At 35.7% G+C, this 26,102-nt stretch overlaps 1 protein-coding gene and 1 non-coding gene across 6 annotated transcripts in view; both read left to right on the forward strand.

The window, feature by feature from the left end:
* Window positions 1–26,102, forward strand: part of NCOA1 (nuclear receptor coactivator 1) — a 214,645-nt gene that overhangs the window by 126,441 nt on the left and 62,102 nt on the right. For all 5 annotated transcript variants that reach the window (XM_019712751.2, XM_074331761.1, XM_019712754.2 and 2 more), the window contains 6 exons: window positions 4,306–4,411; window positions 10,865–11,031; window positions 13,586–13,683; window positions 21,929–22,106; window positions 23,991–24,170; window positions 25,421–25,516. In XM_019712751.2, coding sequence (XP_019568310.1) covers window positions 4,323–4,411; window positions 10,865–11,031; window positions 13,586–13,683; window positions 21,929–22,106; window positions 23,991–24,170; window positions 25,421–25,516 — 808 coding nt within the window. In that variant the 5' untranslated portion in view covers window positions 4,306–4,322. The remainder of the gene's footprint in view (window positions 1–4,305; window positions 4,412–10,864; window positions 11,032–13,585; window positions 13,684–21,928; window positions 22,107–23,990; window positions 24,171–25,420; window positions 25,517–26,102) is intronic.
* Window positions 5,573–5,679, forward strand: LOC141572027 (U6 spliceosomal RNA). Its single transcript, XR_012497038.1, has one exon. It is a non-coding gene; the product is annotated as a U6 spliceosomal RNA (small nuclear RNA).

Consider the following 26,102-nt stretch of genomic DNA (forward strand, 5'->3'; position numbering starts at 1 on the left):
GTTGTTTTTGCCCAGTCTGGTGTATTTATCTTTGCATTGAGGCTGTCCACCTTCAATTGTAATTATTTTCCTGATGTAGGTCCTTCCTCTGTCTCTTGACATGAAGTTTAACAAATGTTTTTTGATGATGACATTAATCCATAATGCAGCTCATCTCATTTATTTATCATGAATAGAAATCTGGAACTTAAAAGTCCATCATGTTTATGCATTTTGAGTTTGAGGTGACAGTGGGATATCCAAATGTCAATTTAGCAGTTGGAGACTTAGATACCAAATTACTGAGATGAGAAAGATTGTACTTATCCTTCACAGAGAGCATCTTAGAATGAAAATCAGAACTTGTCATTCATTCCTCCTTCTTAACCCTTCAACAATTGCCTAATTCACTCAGAGTAAAGCTACAGTCCCTAAAATGGTTTTCAAGGCCTTACATGATGTAGCCTCGCATTATCTCTCTGATCTCATCTCCTACTTCCTCACTCCCCTGTTCTAGCCACAATGATCTCTTTCCTGTTTCTCAAAAAGCATAGTGACATTCTGACCTTAAGGCCTTACCCCTTACCCCAGATATTTGCTCTCCACCTACTTCCAGGCTTTGATCTTATCTCACCTTCTCAGTGAGATTTTTCCAAACTACCTACCGTGTTTCCCCAAAACTAAGACCTAGCCGGACAATCAGCTCTAATGCATCTTTTGGAGCAAAAATTAATGTAGGACCCGGTATTATATTATATTATATTATACCCGCTATTATATTATATTATATTATATTGTATTGTATTATATTATATTATACCCGGTCTTATAGTAAAGTAAGATCGGGTCTTATATTAATTTTTGCTCCAAAAGACGCATTAGAGTTGATTTTCTGGCTAGGTCTTATTTTAGGGGAAACACGGTACATCAAATGGCTGCCCCTGTCCTTCCATACACCTAAGCCTTTATTGTTGCCTCATTTTTCTCTGTAGCACTTATCACCTTTTAATATACTCTTTGACTTTTATTAATAATTTTATTTATTGTCTCTTTCCCTCACAATAGAATGAAGCTCTGTGAGGACAGTGATTTTTGTAAATTTTATTCACAGCTGTATCCCCAGTACCTAGAACAGAGTCTGGCATATAGTAGGAGCTCATTAAATATTTTTTGCTAAATTAAGTTGAGCTGTCCACATTGAGATCAATTTTAAGTTTTCTGACTACTATTTACCTTTGGTGGAGCCATGGGATATTATTTTACCAAGGATTTTATTTTTAAAGTCCTTTCCTTGGGGTTGAAACTGAAATTAATATATATAATCTATATGTGTGTGTATAGAGATTATATGTAGTATACAACATATAATACATATGTCCTATAAACACTTTATTGGACAGGTGTTTGGTGACTCATTCACCAAATTCTGTAATAGATACACAGATGAGTGCTGATATAAACTTTGTATTATGTTAAGGAGATTGAATGTTGTTCTGTGGGCAGTGAGAATTTAGTGAAGGGTTTTAAGCAAGAGACTGACATGATCAGACTTACATTTTTGATAGCCTGTTCTGGTGGCTCAGGGAGACCATCTGGGAAGCTATTTCAGTAGTCCAGCAAGAGATGATGAGAAAATAGAAGGAAGGGATGGATTTTAGAAATATGTAGGAAATAAAAATTGACAAATTTTTGGTATTTGCTTTCAATGGGGGGTATGAGAGAAGGCACCAATGTACCAACTAAGAGAAAAAAATACATGAGTAAGAGATGTTAAGTTCATTTTGGAAAGTTGAAGTGCCTGTGTGACATCTGGATGGAGGTATCTGGTGAGTTGGATTGTGGGTATGAGACCCAGGAGATTTGGGCTAGAGATGGAGATTTGGAGGTAATCCGTACAGAGATTTTTTTTGGAACCATGTTGAATGATATCACCCAGAATAATGTATAGTATGGAATAAAAAAGAGGCCTAGAACATTAGAACCATGAAGAATTCTGCCGCCTCCCCGCCCCCCCGCCCCCCAATTCGGCAAAAATTACTGAGAATAAGGTAAGAAGGAAACCACACTAATTCTAACCCATTAGGCCATGGCTTAAAAATATCCATTCTTCAGAGAAGCCTCAATTGATCCCCCAATTAAAATTAGGTCTCCTCTGTTATTATTCTCTATGAACCCTGTTGTTTTCCTTTATAACTTTTATCACAATTTAAAATTACATATTATTTTTGTGTTTTATTTGTTTATGTCTCCCACTTCGCAAGGGCAGGAACCTGTTTTTCTCTTCACTATTTGTTTGGCTCCTAGCACAGTGCCTGATGCATGATAGATGCTTGATTTATTTGTTAAGAAAATGAAGGAAGTGTGGGATTACAGACGACAATGATGGCAATGTTTCCAGAAGGAGACAGTTTCAAATGGTACTCTAAGCAGTCCAGTGAAATAATAATAAGAGTTAGCAGATGTTGCGCACTAATGAATGAAGGAATGAAATGTGTGCATTATACTTATCGATGAAGAGTTACGGGATGAGTTATCCACTGAGTGAACCCTGTCCCTCATTGAGTTCTCTGTCTAAAAGGGAGATAATGACAGTAGCCAGCGTTCTTCAGGAATTTATTGTGTGCTCTTTACATGTGCTATTTCATTCAATTCTCACAACAAATCTAAAGCGAGGTGAGTATAGTTCTTACCCCTATGTTACAGATGAGAGGAATAAGGTTTAAGGAGATTATTATGCACATTGTCCGAGAATAGGTAGGCAGTGGTTAAGCCAGGACTTCAGCAAGGCCTTTCTGACCCCAAAGCCCAGGCATTTGACCCCCATGCTCCAGTAGCGGGATCCGGTAGATTCCTCATCAGGAAAGTGATATTTTGAAAATGACATTTGAGCAGGAATGGTTTTGCTGCTGTTTATAGGACAGATTAGAAGTACGAGTGACTGGAATTGGGAAACAGGATAAAAATGGATCTGCATTAATCTAGAATGAGGTATGTAGTTCCAAACTAGGGTCATAACTGTATCTGAGAATGAAGGGGGGGACAATCTAAGATCTCTTGTTAAGGGAGAATTAACAGGACGTGGATACTATTTGGAAATGAAGAGTAAAAGAGAAGAGTAAAAAATAACTATAAGAGTGCAGTCCTAGGAGCTGGAAATTTTCACAAACTGCACTTCTAATATGGAGAAGTCAGAAATGTGCCTTTTTGGTTCCTTGAAATAATAAATTTATGATTAGAATTTTAAGTATTATTTATACACCAAAAGAAGATATGACAATCTTTGGTATTGAGAAAGTGCTAGAGACAGAGTAAGATTTAGGACTAGAGAAAAAGGATTTACTCAGACACATTGATTAAAGCCATGTGAGCAATTCTTACAAATCTCAACATTCTTTATAATAAACTTTACCAATGGGCTGCCAACATGTAGTGCTGTAGTTGTTTTAATAGTTTTAGAATTTAAGGAAAAGTTAAAGGTTTTTCCCGTTTAACAAGGGTAGATGGATTGGAAGAGAATGGAGAAGTGTGTCATTTGGCCTTGATAAAATCCAAAAGGTAGTAGTTATAAAGTATGAGATCAGGGATCGGATTCTGCATTTCACTAGGGACTCTACAGAGAATAGTGGTTGATACGGACAGATGAGAGGGGATCTTTAAGTGCAGTCGCCCGCTGGCACAACATGTGAGAGAGAGACCTGGCCAGCGTGTGAGGAGAAATGACTGTGTTCTCTGGCATTTAGACCGAGGTCCTAACATAAGTAAACATTTGATCTTTGTCGCTTAACTACATAAACACAAGGTTAGGAGTATAGAATTCAGTTAGTAAGTACAAAATCTAGTCCATTGCTTTAACTTGAATCATATATATATTATTTATTTTCTTATGAATATAAAATCCAAACCTTATGAGTTGCATGTTTTAAACCCTTTTCAAAGTAGAGTCTAAAATAAATAAATATAAAAAATAATTTCTCTAATTCCCACTTATACGTTCAGTTTTTACATTTACATATGAAAGTGATTTTTTTTCCTGTTTGACAAAATATCTCAGTTTCTCTTCATTCCAACAATATTTTTATGCTAACTGATCTGTGATTTCATAAAGGATTATTAATTTGATTTTGTAGATACAGGAAAGAAATAGTAAAAACACTAAATAGCTGGGCCTCCTGTGCTTTTGTGTAGACAGAAATGCTGTTGTGTTGGCTTAATTGTCGATTCATTGAGAGACTGCAGTGTTTACATATTTTCTAACGGGGTGTCCTCCTCCCCTGTGGTAGGTCATTTCTTCAGGGTAGATTTCTTATTGTTGTCCTTTATTTTTAGGTGTGAAGTTTTTCAACATGAGTGGCCTCGGGGACAGTTCATCCGACCCTGCTAACCCAGACTCACATAAGAGAAAAGGATCGCCATGTGACACACTGGCATCAAGGTAGGAACACTCTTAGTCTATTTCTGGCAGAGCTGCTTTATCATTTTCATGGCCTCTTTAGAGCTGTTTCATCTACTCCAAGTTTACTGGCCTTCTCTGGGTCCCTCACACTCAGCATGTTCTCTTGCTTCCCCAGGGCCCTGCCAAATGCCGCTCCCTCAGTCCAGCTTACTCCCTCTAGCTTTCCTGTGGTCAACACCTATGCGTCTTACAGATGCCAGCTGAGTCATTACTTCCTTAAAGGGAGTCTTCTCTTCCTTCCATAACTGTTATGTCAAATCTCCCTCCTTCATGTATCTCTCACACATATTTTTATAGTTCGAATCCATAATTTCAAGATTTTAGTACTTTGTGTGATTATCGAATGAACCCTTGGCTTCTCCACTACACGCTAAGCTGCCATTGAGTAAGGACCTTGTCTGTACTTTCTCACCATTTTATCCCTAGTTCCTAGCACAGTGCGTGGCTTACATATAATAAGGGCACGGTAAATATTTGTCAAATGAATAAACAAACATATTATACATCTTTAACTGCTAGCTTAGAATATTCTGGTATTAGTGGAACTAGGAAATATGTTAGGATATCAGGATTCTAAAGAATGATTGTTTGTGGAATTAAATATTTGTATAATATAAAGCACATGATCACCTTAAATAGGCTAAAAGAGAATTATGGCTAAGGAGATTCAGAAAGGAATTTAACAGAAGAGTGCCATGGCTCCAAGCTAGAGAAAGAAAAGTGACTATTTCTCTTCCAGTTCAGACTGTTACAGAGAGATGGTAACCCAAGTACTCATAATCAATGCGAGGAGGAATGTTGATGTCAAGATACAATCCAGATTTGTGTTGTCAAACTTAATGTTCTTCTTTATTGACAAAGTCAGTTCCTCTTAAAGGAAAACTTAAGAATAAATAAATAGAATTAATGTCTTTTACATTAAATTTTTTATTTGGGGAAATTTTTTAAATCTCTAAAAGGATAGGGACTAGGAAACTGTATATACTCACCACATATAATTGATAATATATTGCTGTATTGTTAGTATTCTATTAATGTTTTATCATATTTGAATAGTCTTGTCTAAGTAAAACAATTAATGAATAAATTTATTTTATCTGCAATTAATTCCTCCAATCTCTTGTTAATAATTATATATGTGTGCTCGCTTCGGCAGCACATATACTGAAATTGGAACGATACAGAGAAGATTAGCATAGCCCCTGCGCAAGGATGACACGCAAATTCATGAAGCGTTCCATATTTTTGATATGTGGTATATAAACCAAAAACAACAAAAGAACAAGACAAACAAATGAGAAACAAAAACTCATAGATACAGACAATAGTTTAGTGGTTACCAGAAGGTATGGGGGGTGGGGGGTGGGAGATGAGGGTAAAGGGGATCAAATATATGGTGATGGAAGGAGAACTGACTCTGGGTGGTGAACACACAATGGGATTTATAGATGATGTAATACAGAATTGTACATCTGAAATCTATGTAATTTTACTAACAGTTGTCACCCCAATAAATTAAATAATAATAATAATTATAATTATTATTATATATGTAAGTACCCATGAGCAATATAGAATGTATATTAAATTTACATATTTTATAATTCTGTATATACTTCTCTACAGTATGCTTTTTTCACCATGGGTCTTGAAATATAAGTATACATAGACTTATTCAGTCCTGTTATCTTTTGATTAATATTGTATTACACGAATGCACCACATTTGAAAAATCCGTATCTCTACAGATAGACATTCCCTATAAACAACCTTTCTGTTACAAAGTTTTGTTCTTACAGCCAGCACTACTGCAAACATCCTCCTCATGCACACTCCCTATTTTATACATAAGAGTTTCTTTAGGATTTGTGCACATTTTTGTGTTAACTAGGTAATTACCACATTGTTCTTCAAATGACAAGCTTTGTGAGTTCCTTTTTACTTCACATCCTTACCCACACTGTTTTCTCCTCACTTGAACTTTTTGCCAGTCTGATGGTGTGGGGTTATAGTTTTAAGTACATTTTCCTGATAACTAGATAGATTGATTATAATTTTTGTTTTTATTGTCCGTTATGTTTTCCTCTTCTGTGAATTTCCTGGTTGTCTTCTGCCCATGTTCCTGCTAGGTTGTCTGTCCTTTTCCTTTTCATTTGTAAGAGTTATTTTTAATTTTCTGGTTAATACTCTTTTTTTTTGCTTGTGTTTGATGCAAATAACTTCTCCCAGTCTGTTTAACTCTATTTATAATGTCTGCTGACACACCTTAGAAACTCAGGTTTTCATGTGTCAAGCTTTTGAGGAGGTCTTGTTTAAGAAATTTTTCATCTACTTCAATGCCTTTAATGCAGTTTTGTGTATTTTTTCCTAATACACATTGAGAGTTTGAATTAATCTGGAGTTTATTTTTGTGTATGATATAATGTAGGCACCTGATTTTTCCCCCACATGGAATATCAGTGGTTATGACCCTATCCTTTCCTTGTTTCCATGCTGTTACCTTTATTATAGACCAAGTCCCTTTGTAATGGGTATCTGGTTCTGAACTTTCTTAAGACAATCGCCTTGATGTGGGGTGATAGGGCAAGTCACACTTGTTATTTTTCAAATTGTTTTCCCGATTCTTGGCCCTTTACTCTTCCACATAGATTTTAGAGTCCGTTTTTCAAGTTTCCCCTGAAAAAAATCCTGCTGGGATTGGGATTCGAATTTCATTTACTTTTAGAGATGAAATTAGGGAGAGTTGACATTTTTATTTTCTCGACTCTAGATTGTAGAGTGTTCTTATTTTATGGAAATAAAGGCTTTTCATTTATTCAAGTCTTCACTGTTCTTCAATAATAGCTTACAATTTTCCCCATGAGTGCCTAGCCCATCTTTAGTTAGATACATTCCAGGGTACCATAGAATTTTTACTGCTTTTAGGAATGATACCATTTTTGTCCATTGCATTTTCTAACAGGCAGTTATTAATGTATAAGAATGCTAATGATTTAGAAGTATTGGTCTCATATCCATCCATTGTTCTAAACTTCCTTATTTATTTTAATGGTTTATATGTAGGTCTTCTTTGATTTATTTTTGTGTGTGTGTGTACATAATCACATCACAAATATCGAAATTTATATTTTTTCTCTTAGATGTCTTAGAGATAGTTATCTTTGTATGTTTGCTTTAAAAATATTTGAAAACATCTTCTTCAGGTTGATAAGTAAAGCCCTTCTTCAGGGCTTCAGTTTTTCAAAAGTTATATTTTTGATATGGTAAACTAAAAATTTGTGATTTTGAAACTGGTTGAGTTTGTGCATGAACGACCTTGTAGTGTGTTTCTTTTGGTTTTGTTATTGTATGCTGTCTCCCCAAACAGATTGTGAACTCATTAATCATAAAGAGCATATGTTAGACCTCAGGGTATTGCCAGCCTTGTGTCCAGAAGCCCTGGATAGGAGAGTTTCTCAGTAATTGTCTGTTGGGGCAAGATGCCTTGTATCTGCTTCCTGTTACCTCTTCTCCATTCCTTAACTATTCTCAGAGAATGAGGATTAAAATGCTAATGTTAAAATGGTGGGTAGCTGTGCCTTATACTTGTGTAACATTTCTAGTTCAAATCAACAGGTGCTTAGTAAATGCCTACTGTTCAACCAGCACCATGTGCGTGATGTTATAAGGATGTAAGTGAAGTGAGACGTGTTTTCCATCTTTAAGAAGCTTACAAATCTGTCATGCTATTCATTCTTCTTAAACCCTTCTCAGCTCTCCCTTACCCTGAAAATAAATAATCATAATCATAGTAGATAACATTTATAGTAGTAGTGATGATAGTAGATAACATTTATTGAGCTGATAATATACGAGTATACAAGTATAAGAGTATGCCAGGAACTCTTGCCAAGCATTTTGCGTGTATCATCTGCTTAATCCTCACAAAACCCAAAGAGGTAATTAATGTCATTATCCCTGTTTTACAGATACGGAAATTAAAGCTTAGAGAAGTTAAATTGTTGTTAAGTAGCTCATCCAGTGTTACATAACTAGTAAATGACAGGAAGTTTGAATTTGTACTTTTAAGCAATGTATCATGCTCTGCATCATGGCCTGAAAGAGTCCTTGTGATCTGGCCAGGGTCTCATCTCCTGCCCTTGTATTTCTTATCATCTGTAGTTCATCCATACTAACTACTTATAGGTTCTTTAACTTGACATTTTCACTCTCACTTTTACCTATGGAAGAGTTTGTTTTTTTTTTCTTTTAGGAAACCAATCTCTCCCAACCACTAAATTTAGACATCTTATTCTCTAGGCCTAGGGGCCATCTCTGTGTGCTTCTGTAGTATTACAATGTTGTCACATAGTATGATAATGGCCTGTTTCCTTTTCCATTTTCCTGCTAATGGGGGGCTAAGTCTAATGTACATGGTTGTCTGGCACATAATGACTATAGAAGCATTTGTTGAAAAACTAACACGTTGATGAAAAAAAGATACATAAGCAGTTAACTCATAGAAGTATTAACTATGCAATATAAATGGAAATAAAGTGGGTTAGTGAGAGGAGAAATGTAGGTGGCCCAAAGTAATAAAGAAAGCCTTTAAAATAAGGTAGAATTTTTTTCCATTAAGGTAGAATTTTTTTTGTCATTTCCACCTCTTCTTCAGTTTTGACTTTATTTGAATATATCTGCTCTCATTTTCCATCCTTGCTTATTAGTTATTTCATTTCATGGTGATTTTCCTAGTCTCATTCTTAAGTCATTTTATAGACACTTCACCATTTCATTACTTTTAGCTTCTTGCTTCCTCTGTCACCTCTCTGTTTGCCTATCCTGCCTATTCTATCACTTTCTTTTTTCTTTTTCTTTTACTCTATAGTGGTTTCAAGCACTTCAGTTTTACACAGAAGTTAATGTCAAAAACAGATTTGGGAGTCCTATCAAGTAAATCCAATGGACTCTTATTGAAATTTAGACCCATAGATTTAAACAGATCATACTTTAGACTGAATCTACTAAATAAGTCTAAAATCAATTAGTTTCTCTAACATAAAAGCAGATGTGCTCCAAAGCACTATCAGGTTGTAGATAGAGCTGGAGTTCTCTAAAACCTTATATATATCAAAATGTACGTAACTCATTGTCTTCATGCCTAGTTTTCAATGTGTTGGCGTGAAATTTGCCAGAATACCTTGCTGCATGTACTTGCTGTGGAAGTTATATGAGTTTTACTAAGTAAAATGGGACTAACTCTTTAAGGAAAGATTTAAAAGATAAAGACAGAATGTGTGATTGTTACAGATTTACAGTTTGGATTTGTTTTAGGAGGTATACCATTTAGAAGTAGTTTGTTTTATGTAGGTAAATACATTTGATTAGTTGAATTGTTTTTCAACTTACTATGTTATGTAAATGCTATCGCTTTTATAGTCTTTTTATTAAGAAAAGTAAATGGTATTTTAATTGTTGCCAATTATGAGCTTTTTAGCAACCTATTTTTCCCTTTTCACTTCTTTTTTTTTTTTTTTTTTAACCACTGTTACATGCAGTCAAATGATTTTGATTGGTGCTTATAAAACAAAGTTACTTGTGATCCATCTTTCTTATGTTAATTTGGTAATAGAAAAATTCATTTCAAAGTAATACTTCACTGTCTTTGTATGTGTTACATAAAGCAAATTGCCTGATGACTTGGCTAAGTAAGCCGGGGTAAACACTGGAAAACAAAAATAAACAATATTCATTCAATACATTTGAGTGAATGTAAGGTGCTAGTTGTTTGCACTGTTATCCTTTGTTCTCATTATTTTGCTTTCAGACAAATCGAGTGTGATTTTTATTATATTTATGAAAACTTATAAGTAGGTGGTATTTTCAATTTTTTAGAACAAAGTTATACATTAAAGATTTTGTTCTCTGTACCTGTCTCTAATTATTGATTATTATTAGTTCTTTTTTACTATTTGGATGGATCCTTTTTTCTTTTGGATGAGGTCAACAAGTAGTCTAATCATTATAAGAATCAAGAGTTTACTAGATTTCTAATTATAACTTATTTGCATTTGAAAATTTAGATTTTATTTTTGTTTCAAGGAGTTATTATTTAAAACATAAAATAATTCCAAATGCAAACAGTATACGTACTGTTTGCATCCTTTTAATATCTACTATTCATTGGTTATTAAAATAGTCGATGTCTATGCATCATTGAGGAATACATCTGTGACATCAGTCATTCTCTTTATGTATTTTAGTCAGAATTATTTTCCGCACTTTGGTATTTTGTAATATCTGTTTTTTAGATGTGAAATTGTTTCCTAAATCTGGTTTTATATTCTGGATAAAAATAGGGATCTCTCTAAATGTGTAAACATTAAATATTTGATCAGAAAAGGAAATATAGTAGAAGAAATGTATGCTAACTGGATTTTCTTTGTGTGACAGCACTGAAAAGAGGCGCAGGGAGCAAGAAAATAAATACTTAGAAGAGCTAGCTGAGTTATTGTCTGCAAACATCAGTGACATTGACAGCTTGAGTGTAAAACCAGACAAATGCAAGATTTTGAAGAAGACAGTCGATCAGATACAGCTAATGAAGAGAATGGAACAAGGTAAAAATAAAACAAAACATGGCTTTCCGCATTGTTATTAAGATATTGACAATCGATATTTTTATTTTTTATTAAGAAATGACATTGAACTTCATAATTTTATTAAAGAAACATTTTTGTTTAGATACTATTTATTTTAGAAAATAAATCTGAGAGCCTTCTTGTTACAACAAATGGCTTATTAAGTTCACTTGAAAACGACTTGCCTTGGGAGGTTATAGGACCGGTATCATTGGGCATAGAGTCAGGAGACACACATGGTGGTGTCCGACCTGAGGCTCTGGCACAGAGTTGAAGACACTCAGCGATAGGAAAATCCCTCCATTTGAATAGTAAGCTTGTCCGTGCCTGGGCTCTGGGGAAAAAACCTTGATTTATTTTTATGATTTATATTTATATCCATATTTCCCGGGGACCCCACACCACAAAAACCCCTGGTTGCCTACCAGAAACAAAAGCAAATCACTCCCTCGCCTGTCCCATAGGATTCCCAAAAAGTGCATCTGACACAAGGTGATTTTATACTAAAAATTTATATAACATATGAGGGAATAATCTGTGGTGAGTAAGAGCACAAATAACAAACAGAAGAACTAGATCCAAAAAGAACTTAAAATTAATAGCAGCAATGTGAAAAGACTATAAACAAATATGTTTAAAATGATTGGTGATATGATTTTAAGATTTTAGAAGCTAGATAATGGCTAGTTAGTGACAACGGATTTAGCAGACAGGAGAGACTGGTGTTGTGAGCCTGTAAAGTGGAGAGCCAACCAGAGGCATGTGGCCCCTTTTTTGGTCTCAGCCCCTAAGCCGAAGGTGGTAGGATTCCTTTGGGGAACTTGAACAGTCCAAAGGAAAAGACACACAAAATGATTCCCAAATGAAAAAAAATCAGCTCCTCTCCTTGCTCCCATTCCTCACCCAGCTGCCAGTCCCAACTTTAGTTCCTCATTCTTTAATATGAGTAAAAGTCCAAATATTTGAGGAAAACCTGTTATAAAAAGAGAACAAACTAAGCAAACAAACAGAAAAAAGGGAATTCAGAGGAAGCAGAGACAGCACAGGGAGCAGAAGAAAATTTAGAAGAAGCAAATAGCCCCTCAGAGACAAAAGGGAAGATATTTCATCCATGAAACAAGAATAAGATGCTATAAAGTTAAACATTCAAAACAACAACCCAATTAAAAATAGGCACATGAATAGACATTGCTCCTAAGACATACAAATGACCAATAATAAGCACATGAAAAACATGCTCAGTATCACTAGCCATGAGAGAAATGCAAATCAAAACCACAATGAGATACCACTTTACACCCACAAAATATTGTTCATATATCATACATATGTAGTTTAAGCATAAAAACATGCTTAGATATTATGCTGACCTTAGAATACTAGTTACTTCTGAAAACGGACAGAGGAGAAATGGCAGCTTTAGCTCTATTTGAAGCATTATATTTATTTAAAGAGAAAAGACCAAAAGCAAATAACGTTAACATCTGTGAAAAATGAATGGTGGCTATGTGAATGTATGCTATGTCATTTTCTGTATTTTTTTTTTGATATTTGAAATATTTGATATTTTAAAGTAAAACAATGAATCTGTATTCAATAATACCATATTTGGCTTCTGGTGAACTAACTAGTCTGAGAGATTAGAAACTTTTATTTAAGTACGATGCTGCTTTAAGATGATGGATGGATGATTTCAATATCACCTCCCAAAAGAATTTCATATCACTTAGCAGTTACAGTTTTATCAATCAGATCATCATGACATGAATGTGGAAGGTTAGCTACTTCATGCAGACTCACAAATGGAAAAATCATATCTTCACTCTCTCTTCATGGCGGTTGATCAAATCAGAAAAGGATAATGGGGGAAATAATCGTTCTATTGCAATTTGTTCATTTCTTTAAAACTTTTGGTTTAGACTTTTTTTTTTTAATGCAATTGCCCTGGATCTTGGAATCCTGTTTCTTGTTGTTGTTTTTTAACATAACCATTACGTATTTATTTATTTTTTTTATTTTGTTGGGGAATATTGGGGAACAGTGTGTTTCTCCAGGGCCCATCAGCTCCAAGTCTAGTTATGGAGGGTGCAGCCCTCCAAGTCCAGTGGCCATTTTCAATCTTTGGTTGCAAGGGGCGCAGCCCACCATCCCATGCGGGAATTGAACCGGCAACCTTATTGTTGAGAGCTCGTGCTCTAACCAACTGAGCCATCCGGCCGCCCCCTAGACTTTTTTTAAAGGCTATATTTTGTACCATTTTTCTTAACTATTGGACCAGTGGACATGGTAGATCAGAATTCAAATCGTCCTACTTCCCCTTATTAGTTATATTATTTGGGACCATACTTAAACTTTGTGACCCTCAATTTTATTGTCCATAAAATGAATATAATTATGATTAAATGTGAAAGTGCCTAGATAATAAATACATGTTATTTGAATCTGAAACTTGGTGAATCTGTATATTCTTAAACTTGGTATTATGGAAATGAACGCTTTTTGGATGTGTGACTTTTTTGGTTCTTCATTATAGAGAAATCAACAACTGATGATGAAGTACAGAAATCAGACATCTCTTCGAGTAGTCAAGGAGTGATAGAAAAGGAATCCTTGGGACCTCTTCTTTTAGAGGTAGCTGTTCTCATTAACTCAGAAAGTGACCAAAATCTTTGTTCTGGCCAATTTGGTTTTTTCTTTATCTTCTTTTGTGTCTTATGTTAAATTAATAAATTATAAAACAAAGTAAAGGTTTAAAGAACTTCAATAATCATTTTATTTTGGAAACTATTTTGACAGTTATTACTATTTCAGAATTAAATGTGAATAATGAACATAAGAAATTTTAATAAAGGCATTCTAGTCAGATGAAAATATGAGACCTATTGTATGCCTTTGCCATTTATTTCTGTGGTGGTTAGGACTTGTTGGGAAAATAAAATAGAATTATTTAGCGAGCTAGTGCTATCCATCCTGTCTACTGTAGAATTTCACTTTTGATAGGGATGCCTCACTTTAATGAAGTGTTTTCCTGAAAAGTTTCCTAAAAAATTTGTTGTTTATGTAAATATTGTAAGAGAATGTACTATTTTAACAACCCTCTATAAACTTTTTAAAGTAAAGAACTTTTAAATGGGAATTACTTTGTAATTACTGTGTAGTTTTCACCCCTGCCTTTTCTCTTTAGTCTGTACTCCCTCTATTCTCAACACAGATGTTTTATTTCCAAGCAGGCTTATCACCTTAAATGTTCCCTCTCAGACATAAATGTTTAATAACACATATATATGTGCATATACACACTATTCCCCACAGTGTATGCTTTTCTATCTCTAGGCCTAATTTTATTTATGTATATGTTTATTATATACATATGTGTATTCATATACATATATTTATATTTCATATCTATAAAGAATATAACATATATTTTATATAAATTCTCCTTCCCTTATCGTACCTCAAGACCCTCCTTTCTGGTGAAGTCTTCATAACAACTCAATTATACAGGTCTTTTTATTTTCTAACTTTATACATTTTTTCGTCTTACCCTAACTATTTCTGTGTTTTTCTGTTATCCAAAATTCTCTCTACCAACACTGCTGATGAGAACATTCCCCAAATTCAGTTCTTGCTTTTCTGGTTCCAGAAAAATCATGTATTCTCTTTGCTTCACCTTTCACCTCTAGCAATGATACCCAAATATGTACTTCTTGCTTTAACCTCTTCCCATACTCCACTCCTGTACTTTTAACAGGCTGTTAAATATTTTTGACTCGACTATTAGCAACTTCTCGACCTCAAAATCTAAATTCTTTATTTCCCCTCTAAGTTATACAAGTACTTTGTTACTTTTTAGACTATTGGTTTTTATGATTTTTATTAGGGGAACAAACATATATTTTTTAGAATTGTAAAATGTAAAAGACATTGGTCATTGAAACTGAATAGAAACTACTCTCTGAGCCAGTGCATCCACATAAAACTGGGAGAGGGAAGCTACCAAGTGTAATGAACTCTCATTTTTTTTATTATATTCTTTTCACAACTCATTAAATTGATCGCATGGCACATGACTGCATTTTGGAAACAGTACTGTAACAAGTATAGTAAAAATGTTAATGGTAGACTCTAGGTGGTGGACATACAGATGCTCACTATAAAAGTCTTCCAACTTTGCTGTGTTTTGAAAATGTTTAATATAAGCTGTTAGAGGAAAATAAGTTAAAGAAAGAAAAGTACTTTTGGCTCATTTCCCACTTCCACCCCTCTCTTCCTCCTACTTGGTCCCTGTCACCATCCCACTACTTGGTTACATTTGGGCTCTTCCTGACGACTTGATTTATCCTGGCTCTTATGGCTTTATCTCCGCTGCTCTGCAGGATGTTAGGAGTCTAGTCTTTTCATAGTCTCTAGTTTTTCTATGGGGGTTCTACCTGCCTTCTTAATGCCTTAAATTTAAAACTGGCCTCAGGACTTTGTATCTCCTTTCAATTAATTAATATTTATTAAATTTATTTTCTGCATGTAATGTCATTTGAGATACTGAAGAAGTATAAGATATAGAGGGCCTTGATTTCTGGAGTTCTGTAGGAAGATGGTAATCATTTAAATCCTAGTTTCACCACACATTCTTCAGAAACCACAGAAATCAGCAAGGAGAGCAAATAGATTATCCACAATCTGAATACAGCACAACTGAAGACAGAATACTACTACTAGTAGTAGTTTAATTTATATAAACATTTGTTATTGCTGTATGAGAAAAGTCCACAGCACTTTAAAATTCACAGAAAATGACAGGAAAACATCCTTCCAAAAATGGTATAAGAAGATGACAAAGTAAGATTTTTTTTTTTTGGCTGTTGAAATTATTACCCTGAAACCATTATGAATCAAAGGAAAATTATAACACATGAATTAAATGTCATTAGGGAAGCATTTTCAAATATGAAAAAACACACCAGATTAAAAATTCCAAAAACTCAAAACAGAAATGTATTTAGGTTCTTTTCTCCAAGGAGCAAATATTATTATTTATAAAGTTACCAACTTTTAGGAACTCCAAAGTGGCCTCATGGACAACCTTTCTGTCCCACAACCCTATTCTGGTTTCCTAAACTTGACAGCATCTAATCCAGGGCAGCTGTGAAGAGGCGGTGGAAGAGCCACCAGGAGATTGTCCATTGAGTCTTCCAGGCTGCAGTCTAGAGCTGCACTGTGCAGTAAGATAGCCACTAGCCACATGTGGCCGTTCGAAGTTAAATACAATGAAAAGCTCCGTGCTTCAGTCTCACCAGCCATATTTAAAGTGCTCAGGACCCACACGTGGTTAATGGTTGGCGTACTGGATAACGTAGGTATAGAACATTTCCAACATTGCAGAAAGTTCTCTTTCACAGTATGGAAGATCTAGACATCTAAAACATCACCAAACATCCACCATAATACGAGAATTTGTCACCATACAGTTTCCAATTTATTCCCTCCTCCCTCATTTTTTAAACATAAAATAAAGGTAGCATGAGTTAAGAATGAAGGTATTGGAGGTAATTTCCTCATACTTTAAAGAGAGAGTGGTATTAGAATTTGTTTATTCAACACATGTTTGTTACTTGGCCCATAATAAGTATTCATCAGTACAGGCATTTAACCTCCTCATTTTCCATTGTTCTTTGCTGTTTAAATTCCTTTGCCTCCTATTCAAAGCTTTGCATTATCTGGCTCTAACACTCCTTATTTCTCACTGCTCACCAAGAAAAACCTTGTTTTCATCATGGAGGTCTCCCTACCCCTTCATGTGCATCCAGGCCTCCTTACCTCACTTTATACCGTTCCCTGCATAGCTGCATGGCTCGTGATACCACTACCCACTCCCTCTTCCTTAAAACTCACCCTGTGACGCCTTTGATAGAACCGTCTCCTTCTCTAGCTGCTCCTCAGCCTCTTCCTCACATTTCTCTTTCTTTACCTTCCTCTTAAAAGTTAACGTCCTCCAGCATTATGGCCTTGACTCTTCTTTAAAAAAAAAAAAAAATGCTATGCACATTTCCTGAGCAGTTTTATTTTCATGTACGTCTAAGTCTACATGATGTATTCGTATGTTTGTGTGCACACATGTGTATGTGTGTGTGTGTAGAATATCAATTAGGATTCTCTGGATTCAAGCAACAGACACCAATTCTGACTAAATTAAGTAACTGTGTATTTATTGGAATGCTATTTGGATATCACAGAACCATGCTTGGAAATAGGTTGACATCAAGATATCTTAAGGAGGTTAGAAAGCTGAAACTATACAAATGGTCTCTCAGAAAGACCCATTTGGGCAGTGCCTTGCAGCTAGAATGCATATATTCCTGCCATGTTTGTCTTTTTGTAATTCTCCCACAAGACTTTATTTAATGGGTAACAAGTAACTCCCCAAAGGAAATCAGATAGTCCATGGAAGGAGAAAAGATGATTGTAGTTAAAAACAAAAAACAAACAAAAGCAAATGATACTACTTACTGTATGTGTACCTGAAATCACAAATGTCTACCTTTAGCCAAGATCTCTCTTCAGAGCTTCCCTTTCATTATATCCTGCAGCCTTTTGAACATCTTTATCTGAATATTCCTGTCATTTCAAATACATTTCTAAAACTAAATTTATAATCTGTCTCTTTCTGTTTAAAAGAAAAAGGTCAAAAAATAAAAAACTAGATTTTTTCCCTCTTGACTCTCCTTTGTCAGAGAAAGGTACTTATCCACCAGAACCCTAAAGTCATTAATAGTTACCCTAAAAGCTTGTTCCCACAGTGGCAAGGTGACCAAATGCTGTCTGTTCTGCTTCTGTCACATTCTCTTCTATCACTTCCACTGACATTGCTTAATTCAGGCTCTCAGAGTAGCATTGCAATTGGTCTCCTTGCTTTCAATTTCCACGCCACACCCACTGCCAGAAGGATCTTTGTAAAAGTAGATCTTGTCACTCTCCTGCTTAAAAATAGTACCTTCAAGGTAATCTCCATCACCTTTAGGGTAAGTTCCTTACTTTTTTGCTAATTCCTTGAAGCTTTCAAAAACAATTATCACTGTTAAATGTAACACAAATATGACAAGTAAATACAAAGTGATTCCTTTTTTTTTTTTTAACCTCTGAGCTGTTTCCTCTGTTTTGAACATCCTTTCAGCCTCTTGTTCAGCCAGAGTTACTGCTCCGTGTCCTCCCAGCCTCGGCTCAGGTGTAGTGTGGCCTTCTCCCAGGAAGCCTTCCCGATGGGAACCATCTCTTCACCCATTTGGGGCGCTTCACACTAGTGTTTAACCTTTATGAATTCCTCTGTTGTACTGTATTATAACTACATATACTTGTCTTTTTCCCTTCAGAGGCTATAAAATTGTTGAGAATTATGTGTTTTATTCCAGAACTTTGACTAGGGATTGTCATTTAGGTGATAGAGCAGATTGTGTAGTCATTTAAAACTGGGGCTCTGTGAAAAGCGTTGGCCACCGTGAACCCCACTGTCAGACCCAAGGGTGATCTCCTGAGCAGAGAGAAAAACCCCTCAGATGATTATGTTGTACCAAATGGACAGGCATTTGTTATCTTCTCCTTCTTGCAGTTCGGTGTAAGACCAGTTGTCAGGACTTAGAGAAGCAGGAGGATTCCTTCCCAGGAGCACACTTGGAAGTTATTATATGTACAACGTATGAGAGAAACTTGTTAAATCAGAACAAGTATTAGCCGATTATATTAATCAGATATACTTTTAGAAATTAGAGATATTTGTATATTCATAGGATTAGTCTCAAAGAATAGTCCCTGAAATGTTACCAATCTCTTGGGGGTGGGATTTTGGCAGAACATCTGTCTACTTCATTTTCGTATTTCAAAATTTTTTGCAGGTATATATTTCATTTATAATTTTAAAAAATAGGCATTTTTAAGCAAAAAGGCTGTCTGCATCTCAGGAGAAGGGTCAGCAGGACAGCTCTGCAACTAAGGTGGACCCTTTGTCAACCTGTTTTCTAAGCCAGCCTTTTCTGGGGAAGCTCCAGAGAAATGCGGTGTCCCACACTTCACAGATGAAATGACAAGTCCATGTAAACGAGGCCAAGCGGAGACCGGGGGAAAGGTCTGCACTGCCAGTCAGGGCACCCAGCTGCATATTCCAGAGGCCAGTTACTAGAATAACTTCCTGGCCTGGCAAAGAGGCCGGGTGCAGTCAATGGGAGGAGAACTTGGAGAAGCCCCAGTGAGTCTGTGGAAACAGGAGACTGCAGGGACCCAGGCCTGCTGCAAGGGAGGAGAATGGTTAAGGCCTCCGGATTTAGTCAATGCCTTAAATATAATCGCATGGGCTAGTCCAGGGGGATCCCTGGGCCTTGCTGGTGCTGGGAGTCTGCACACCAGCCCCAAGCCCACCACTGGCCAGTCTTCAGATTAGGGAGAGATGGTTCTGGGAGTGGGTCCCAGTCTCTCCCAGCCCCTCCCCAGACAATGGGTAACTTCCAGAGATATCCAGAGACAGACATGGAAACGGAAGAAAGCAAGGGAGAGACTGACTGTGGCTTTGAGGGTAGACAGGGTCTCCAGGGAGAATGGGGAGCCCAGAAGGATGCCCTGAAAAGTAGATTTAAAAAAGGAGAAGGTAATGCTGAAGTAGTTGGGTGGGGTAGCCCTTGAAAGTGGTTCACTTTTTGTTTCTTGAAATAGCCAGCTTTTACTTGCTTGTCTTTCAATGTCGATCCTGTTTTTTTGCTCTGAACTGGGATGCTTTGTTATACCCAAGCTGTTCTTTATTAAATTCTTGAGAGACCACAAAGAGAAAAAAATTTAAATTGAATTTACACTGATCGAATTAATACCTACGAACATTTTAAAGAATTTTTAGATCTACTTTTAAAAAATTGATACATCCACCCTAATAAATTATTTTTTTTTAAATCAGTGCATATGTATTTCAGTTATCCCTATTTCATATAAACTGCAAGGCAAATAAATATATAGGTCACCTGCTTTGAAAGTCATAGCTAATCTGACAACGAGCTAGTCAGATGTGAGGATGCTTTCCTGTGCTCCTCTACACCTACAGTAATTTAGCAAAGGATTTATTTAGTGTTGAGATCTTTAGATTATTAATCACACCCTTTTGCATTGAACTAAGTGAGAAATAGTCACAACAGTCAGGTGAAATAAAAATAGTTCTATTTATTTTTGTTCTTCTGAAAGAAAATATTAGCAATATTTTTAATGAGAGCAATGTGGTTGTGCTTCATTCTTTTTTAAAATCTTGGTTGAATGTGAATCCAGTGATTTGAAGATGTAGTTGTAAGTTTATTTAAACATTTGGTTTAAATAATCGTCTTAGTTGAAAAAGACTCCTCACGAAAATGAGGTCGTTGGAAATAGAAAAATATATCGTTGAACTTATTAAGTTACGATACTCATTTTTAAAATCCTATCCACTGATGATGCAAAGGTTTTTATTGAAATTTGTCTCCTTTGATATCAAACGAATCAAAAGATACTACATTTGCACATTTTTAAAAAATGGGTTTAAAGCCCACTGAAACTCTGATAGGAAGATTTATGAGCAGGTAAAAAGTTCTGTTTCTAAATGTTTAAACTGAGAAGATAATCTTTGAGTGATTCACATCGTTTTCACCAACATAATCATAACAATGATAACATTTTAAAACATTCATTTTCACATGCTGTCTCTGTAGCGTGTTTTCTTGAAACGCAATATACTTCTTATTTTTATTAAATTTTCATTTTTTCCCTGCAGGGACAAAATTAAGTGTGTTATTATTTGGAAAATATCTGTTAAATAACATTATCATTGCCACTTGCCATCATAAAAAAGGTCAGCAAATTGGGACACTCGTATGTTTAAAAAGAAAAATGCGTAGCCCATCAACATTATTGGATGGTTCTTTTTAAATATTTTGCCATAGATAACTGGCAAACCCCTATGTGATACAAAGGATTTTTCTCTTGTTACAAAATTCTGTAAATGTCCAATTTTTTAAAGGTCTTGTTTCTATTGCTTACATACATTCTGTAGCAAGTACACTGCAATATATTGCAATAAATGGAAAGAGTATAACTAACTAAGGTGCCATCTTCCACCTCTGCATTCCGGACCTTCTCTTGGAATTACATGGTTTGTGGTATGTGACTGTCAGGACTGAGTGAGGCCCCAGGGTTTCATTATGTTTATTAAGCTTAATTTCTATCTTCTACCACAAGACTGCTTTGTACCATGTACTCCGGCAACTCCAAACTGCTTTTTCGTTCTTTTGTCTGCCATGTTCTTCCCTCTGCCCAGAATGTTCTTCCCTCAAACCTCTTTCCCTCCTCCACTGTTCCTTTTATAACTAAGATAGGGGTCTGTAAGGAGCCTTTCTTTGCCCACCACCCTGACCCCAAATTAGGTGTCCTTCTTTGTGCTCATGCAATACTCTGTGTATGACTCTGCCACTGCATTTATCACTGGTGTTTTATTATGTTGGGTCTCTCTCCCCCTCCACCACAAGTTCCTTGAGGGTAGAGAGCAGCTCTGAACCTACAGCTTAGAGATTTACAACTGAATGCGTAGGTCAATCACTTATTTCGCATCTACTACCATTGAATTTTTTTCTAAGGAAGAAGGTTGACATAATAATGCATTTCTACTTGAAATATTAGGGTACAGTCTGTTTAAAAATCCTGCCCCCTCAAAAGAGAACATGCAATATTAACTCTTCTATTTAGTCTCCCCTTTTTTAACTTGACGTATATTTCTGGTCTCTTTTTCAATAAAGAAGTGTATATGCTTATTTTTCTTTCATCTTTTCACCCCCAACCACTCAATCCCTTTTTTTTTTTTTTTTTTTTTTTGTCTTTGCAGGCTTTGGATGGCTTTTTCTTTGTTGTGAACTGTGAAGGGAGAATTGTATTTGTGTCGGAGAATGTGACCAGCTACTTGGGTTACAATCAGGAGGAATTAATGAACACCAGTGTCTACAGCATACTGCATGTGGGAGATCATGCAGAATTTGTGAAGAATCTGCTACCCAAATCACTAGGTACAAAGAAATACGAGCTCTCTGTAGCTTCTCCTTGTATAATGTATAATATTAGTGCATTTATAACACATAGTGTTATTCCAATATGGCCTAATGTATTTAAAGTACTTTTAGCTTTAGTTTCAGCCTGAGCTGTAACTGTAAAGGAGGGATGTCATCAGCTAGCTCATAGATTTTTGCCGCACTCATGTGCTAGTAGTGGGAGGCAGAGCAGTTGGTTGCCTTGCCACAAGAAGCTTCTGCTCGAAATTACCTTTTTTTTTCAGTTTAATTATGTCCAAGAAAGATTCAAAGGCATATCCTTCCCACCACCCTGCTCAAAGGGAAAAAAGAAAAATGGAGGTAGAAGGAAAAAAGAAGAAATATACTGTCTTATTGCATATGTACTAAAATTAACATTTTTGGATATAAGTGGATTCAACTCAAGGGTTCCAAGTGTAGTTGGACGGGTTGTTCACTTACAGAGGAGCCCAGCGTAGTAGATGGGTAGGGCCTGATTTCCAGCTTTTCGTCCATCGTAAGCCATGTGCCTACTCTTCCACCTAATATGTGCTCCAAAAGTGGGGGGAGGGCCTTGGCCAGAAATCCTATATAACCAAACCAAACATGCAGATAAAATGTTATCCTTAGTTCTTTATTTTATACATTGTTTACTTGATGGAATGAAAGACATTTCTTTGAAAAGAAGAGTATGAGTATGTGTTTATAGTAACTGGGGACCTGAAATGACTGTTTCTATTAAAATCACTAGTTTGATATTTGAATTATCAAGGTGTCTTATGTGTTTCGTTATAGAATTATAGAGTGTAAATGATTTTAGAGGTAATATAGTGGGTTCTGTCACTTTAAAGATGAGGCAAAGATTAAGAAATTAACCCAAACCTCTCAACTAGCTCATAGCAGAACTGAGACTCCTTACTCCAGCATAGGTTTGTTTCCATGATTTCCTCTAACAGTTGATGACACTAGATTAATACATAGTAAAAAGGAAGGCGTGTCAATGCAGAGGATAAGGTAAGAAAACTGTTGTGAATGGTGAGAGGACAACCTTAAAAACCCTCTGACGGCCACCATGTTTTGGCTATAACATTTCAACTGGGCAATGGTGACCTGCTACGCAGTGATTCTCACTTGACATCTACAGACATCTTTTCTATAACTGAATTCACTTTTCTCATATTGAATCAGGTGACATTTCTGTTTTCACAGTCATTTTTTTTCTAATAAGTTACTGATTACCCACAGTATTCAAGGTATTGTAGAATATAAACTGTGCAAATAAAATTAAGTGCAAGAAAAATGGTTATGAGAAACTAAGATTGGTCTCTTATCTATTCTAAGTATTTTTTTGGATCACAGACTCCTTTGAGAAACTTTGAATCCTCTCCCCAAAAAGGTGCACATACACATAGCCCATCCTTAAGAGTTCATGCCTGCCAGGTTAAAGCTGCTTAACAATGGACCTATGGTTTTCAATCATTTTTTATTGCCAGAGTATAACTGGAAATAAACGGAAAAGCTTATTAATTAACTGCTATAAAATTCTAAGTAAAAGAGCTAGTAAGCTATTAATTTTTGATTTTTGCCTTTAGCTGTTTATAAAGATTGTTAATGAATTAGACTATTTGTAAGACCTTATCTTTGAGGGCGGAAATTCTGTGCAATCTGTTGGAAATTTTACAGTTTTCTAATTGATAGACATGTAGATTTGCTAAGAAAGATAAGTATCCTATTGCCTCAGGATTATGTTAGATCTGAAGAGGTCTGTCTATCTTTTAATCTAAGTATCTAATTAGCAGATGGCTAAAGGTATGTCTTTTGTATCTTCAGAGTTTGTACTTTTTCGCTTTATTCAAAGGCATATAATCAATTTTTCTTCCACAGTAAATGGAGTTCCTTGGCCTCAAGAGGCAACACGACGAAATAGCCATACCTTTAACTGCAGAATGCTAATTCACCCTCCAGATGAGCCAGGCACCGAGAACCAAGAAGCTTGCCAGCGGTATGAAGTAATGCAGTGTTTCACTGTGTCACAGCCAAAATCAATTCAAGAGGATGGAGAAGGTAAAACAAAGGGTGGACTTAAGATGTTTGATTGCTTTTTCCATGGCTTTCAGGAATTGGGAAGTAACTGATTACAAAAACTGCCTTCTTCAGATAGTATTTCTTAATACTTAAGAAAAATATTGCTAACATCTAGAATCACCCCTTCAAGTTCCCCAAAATTCTCAATTTTAAACTGGCATGCCCACTAAAATGTCAAATTAAACCAACTTGCTGCCTCGAAATAAGAGATGTCACTAACTGCTGCCAGTTGGAAGTGTACCAGGTACAGCAGGCTGTTGAACAGCTCTGATTTATTTTAAAGTTTCAAGTTTAGAGTGTAGGGAACATTGGAGAATAGAGTTAGCATTTTTGAGGCCATACAAGGTAATTTACAAGGAGAAAGCTTATGAACAGATGAATACACAGCTGAAGCTCTAATATGAACATGGTATTAACATGACATTATTTAAATAGGTGACAGTGGGTGAGTTTTCCATGTGAACTGAAACTGAATTAAGTTAAGAACACCGCAAATTGGAAACTCGAGTAAGGACCAGGGAAGGTAGGAGAGGAGAAGTCAGTCAGGGGCAAACAGGCCACATATGTAGCCAGTCTCACCACTGAATGGGTGCCACAGTCAACTGGGGACTTTCTACAAAATACACAAGCAAGCCTGCCTTATATGATAAACATTCGTATTTAGCTGTGTGATACTGTGTGCGGCACTCTCAAAACAATTTGAAAGTGAGACTTGGAAAAAATTACAGATTCTACAACATAAAGTCCTCTGTCAAGGGCAAATTATACTTCTTCAGAAACAGTTAAATGTTGTTTTTCTCATGTGATAATTATTTGCACAGTGATTATGAGATTAATCTTTGTAGCTATTAAGTACTGATGAATATAGTAAATTGATCATAAAATTGTATTTTAGAATGCACCGTGTTGCTTAAATCTAGCCAGAACTGCTTCTTCAAGTTGTTATCATCCCAGTCCATAAGATGTTATCAGTCTCCTCTAGTTTATGTAAGAACATTCGATGAGAAGGGATAATTTATGCTAACTGGATGCATTCTGTACCTGGAACTACCAGGGTTTGGTTGCTAGCAATTTTGTTTCTACTATTTTACTATTATATCAGAGTGACTCCAATATTGTATCAGATCCTGTATCATGTATTGTTTCTATAAAAACCGTTAATGGCAAGTAATAGATGTGAACCATTTTCTACCCTCTTTCCTTCAATTTCCCCTTCTTGTTTTGGGCAGATTTCCAGTCATGTTTGATTTGTATTGCACGGCGATTACCTCGGCCTCCAGCTATTACGGGTGTAGAATCTTTTATGACCAAGCAAGATACTACAGGTACTAACTACAAAGTTCAGAATGTTCCCTTGGTATTAATAATGTGTCTATGCTTTTAAAACTAATTACATCCAAAATTTTGTGGCCTTCTGTTCTCTGCTGTTCAGCTTCTGTTCACTAGTCTTATACAGAAAACATTTTAAATGGTGATTTTAATATTGTTCATTTTAGACACTAATCATTGTCATGAGCAGGTTGCTGGGGGGGGACATTATTTTATAACTATTCACATACCTATATTTGTTTTGATTATAAATTATTTTTTATAATCATGGAATAAAATTTTTAAAGAAATATGGCAATGTAGATATAAATATATTTATTGATAAATGGATGTAAGTATGGTGGTTTTAATATTATGCTTAAATGTATCTAGCTATTTCCTTTATTCTTTTCTTTGAATTTATTCAGCACATAATTATTCTATGCCTGCAAATACCTGTGACTGTGTGATAGCTCAGTGTGTACATGGTTGAGCAAAAAGCAACGATGTAATTACAAATTGTGGTGTGATATGGTATACAGTAAGCTAATAGAGAGGACTCATTTTAAAATTCGCTGGTTAACAAAGGCCTGTCTGAGTAGC

The sequence above is a fragment of the Rhinolophus sinicus genome, linkage group LG05, assembly GCF_036562045.2.
Source record: "Rhinolophus sinicus isolate RSC01 linkage group LG05, ASM3656204v1, whole genome shotgun sequence".
Taxonomy (NCBI): Eukaryota; Metazoa; Chordata; class Mammalia; order Chiroptera; family Rhinolophidae; genus Rhinolophus; species Rhinolophus sinicus.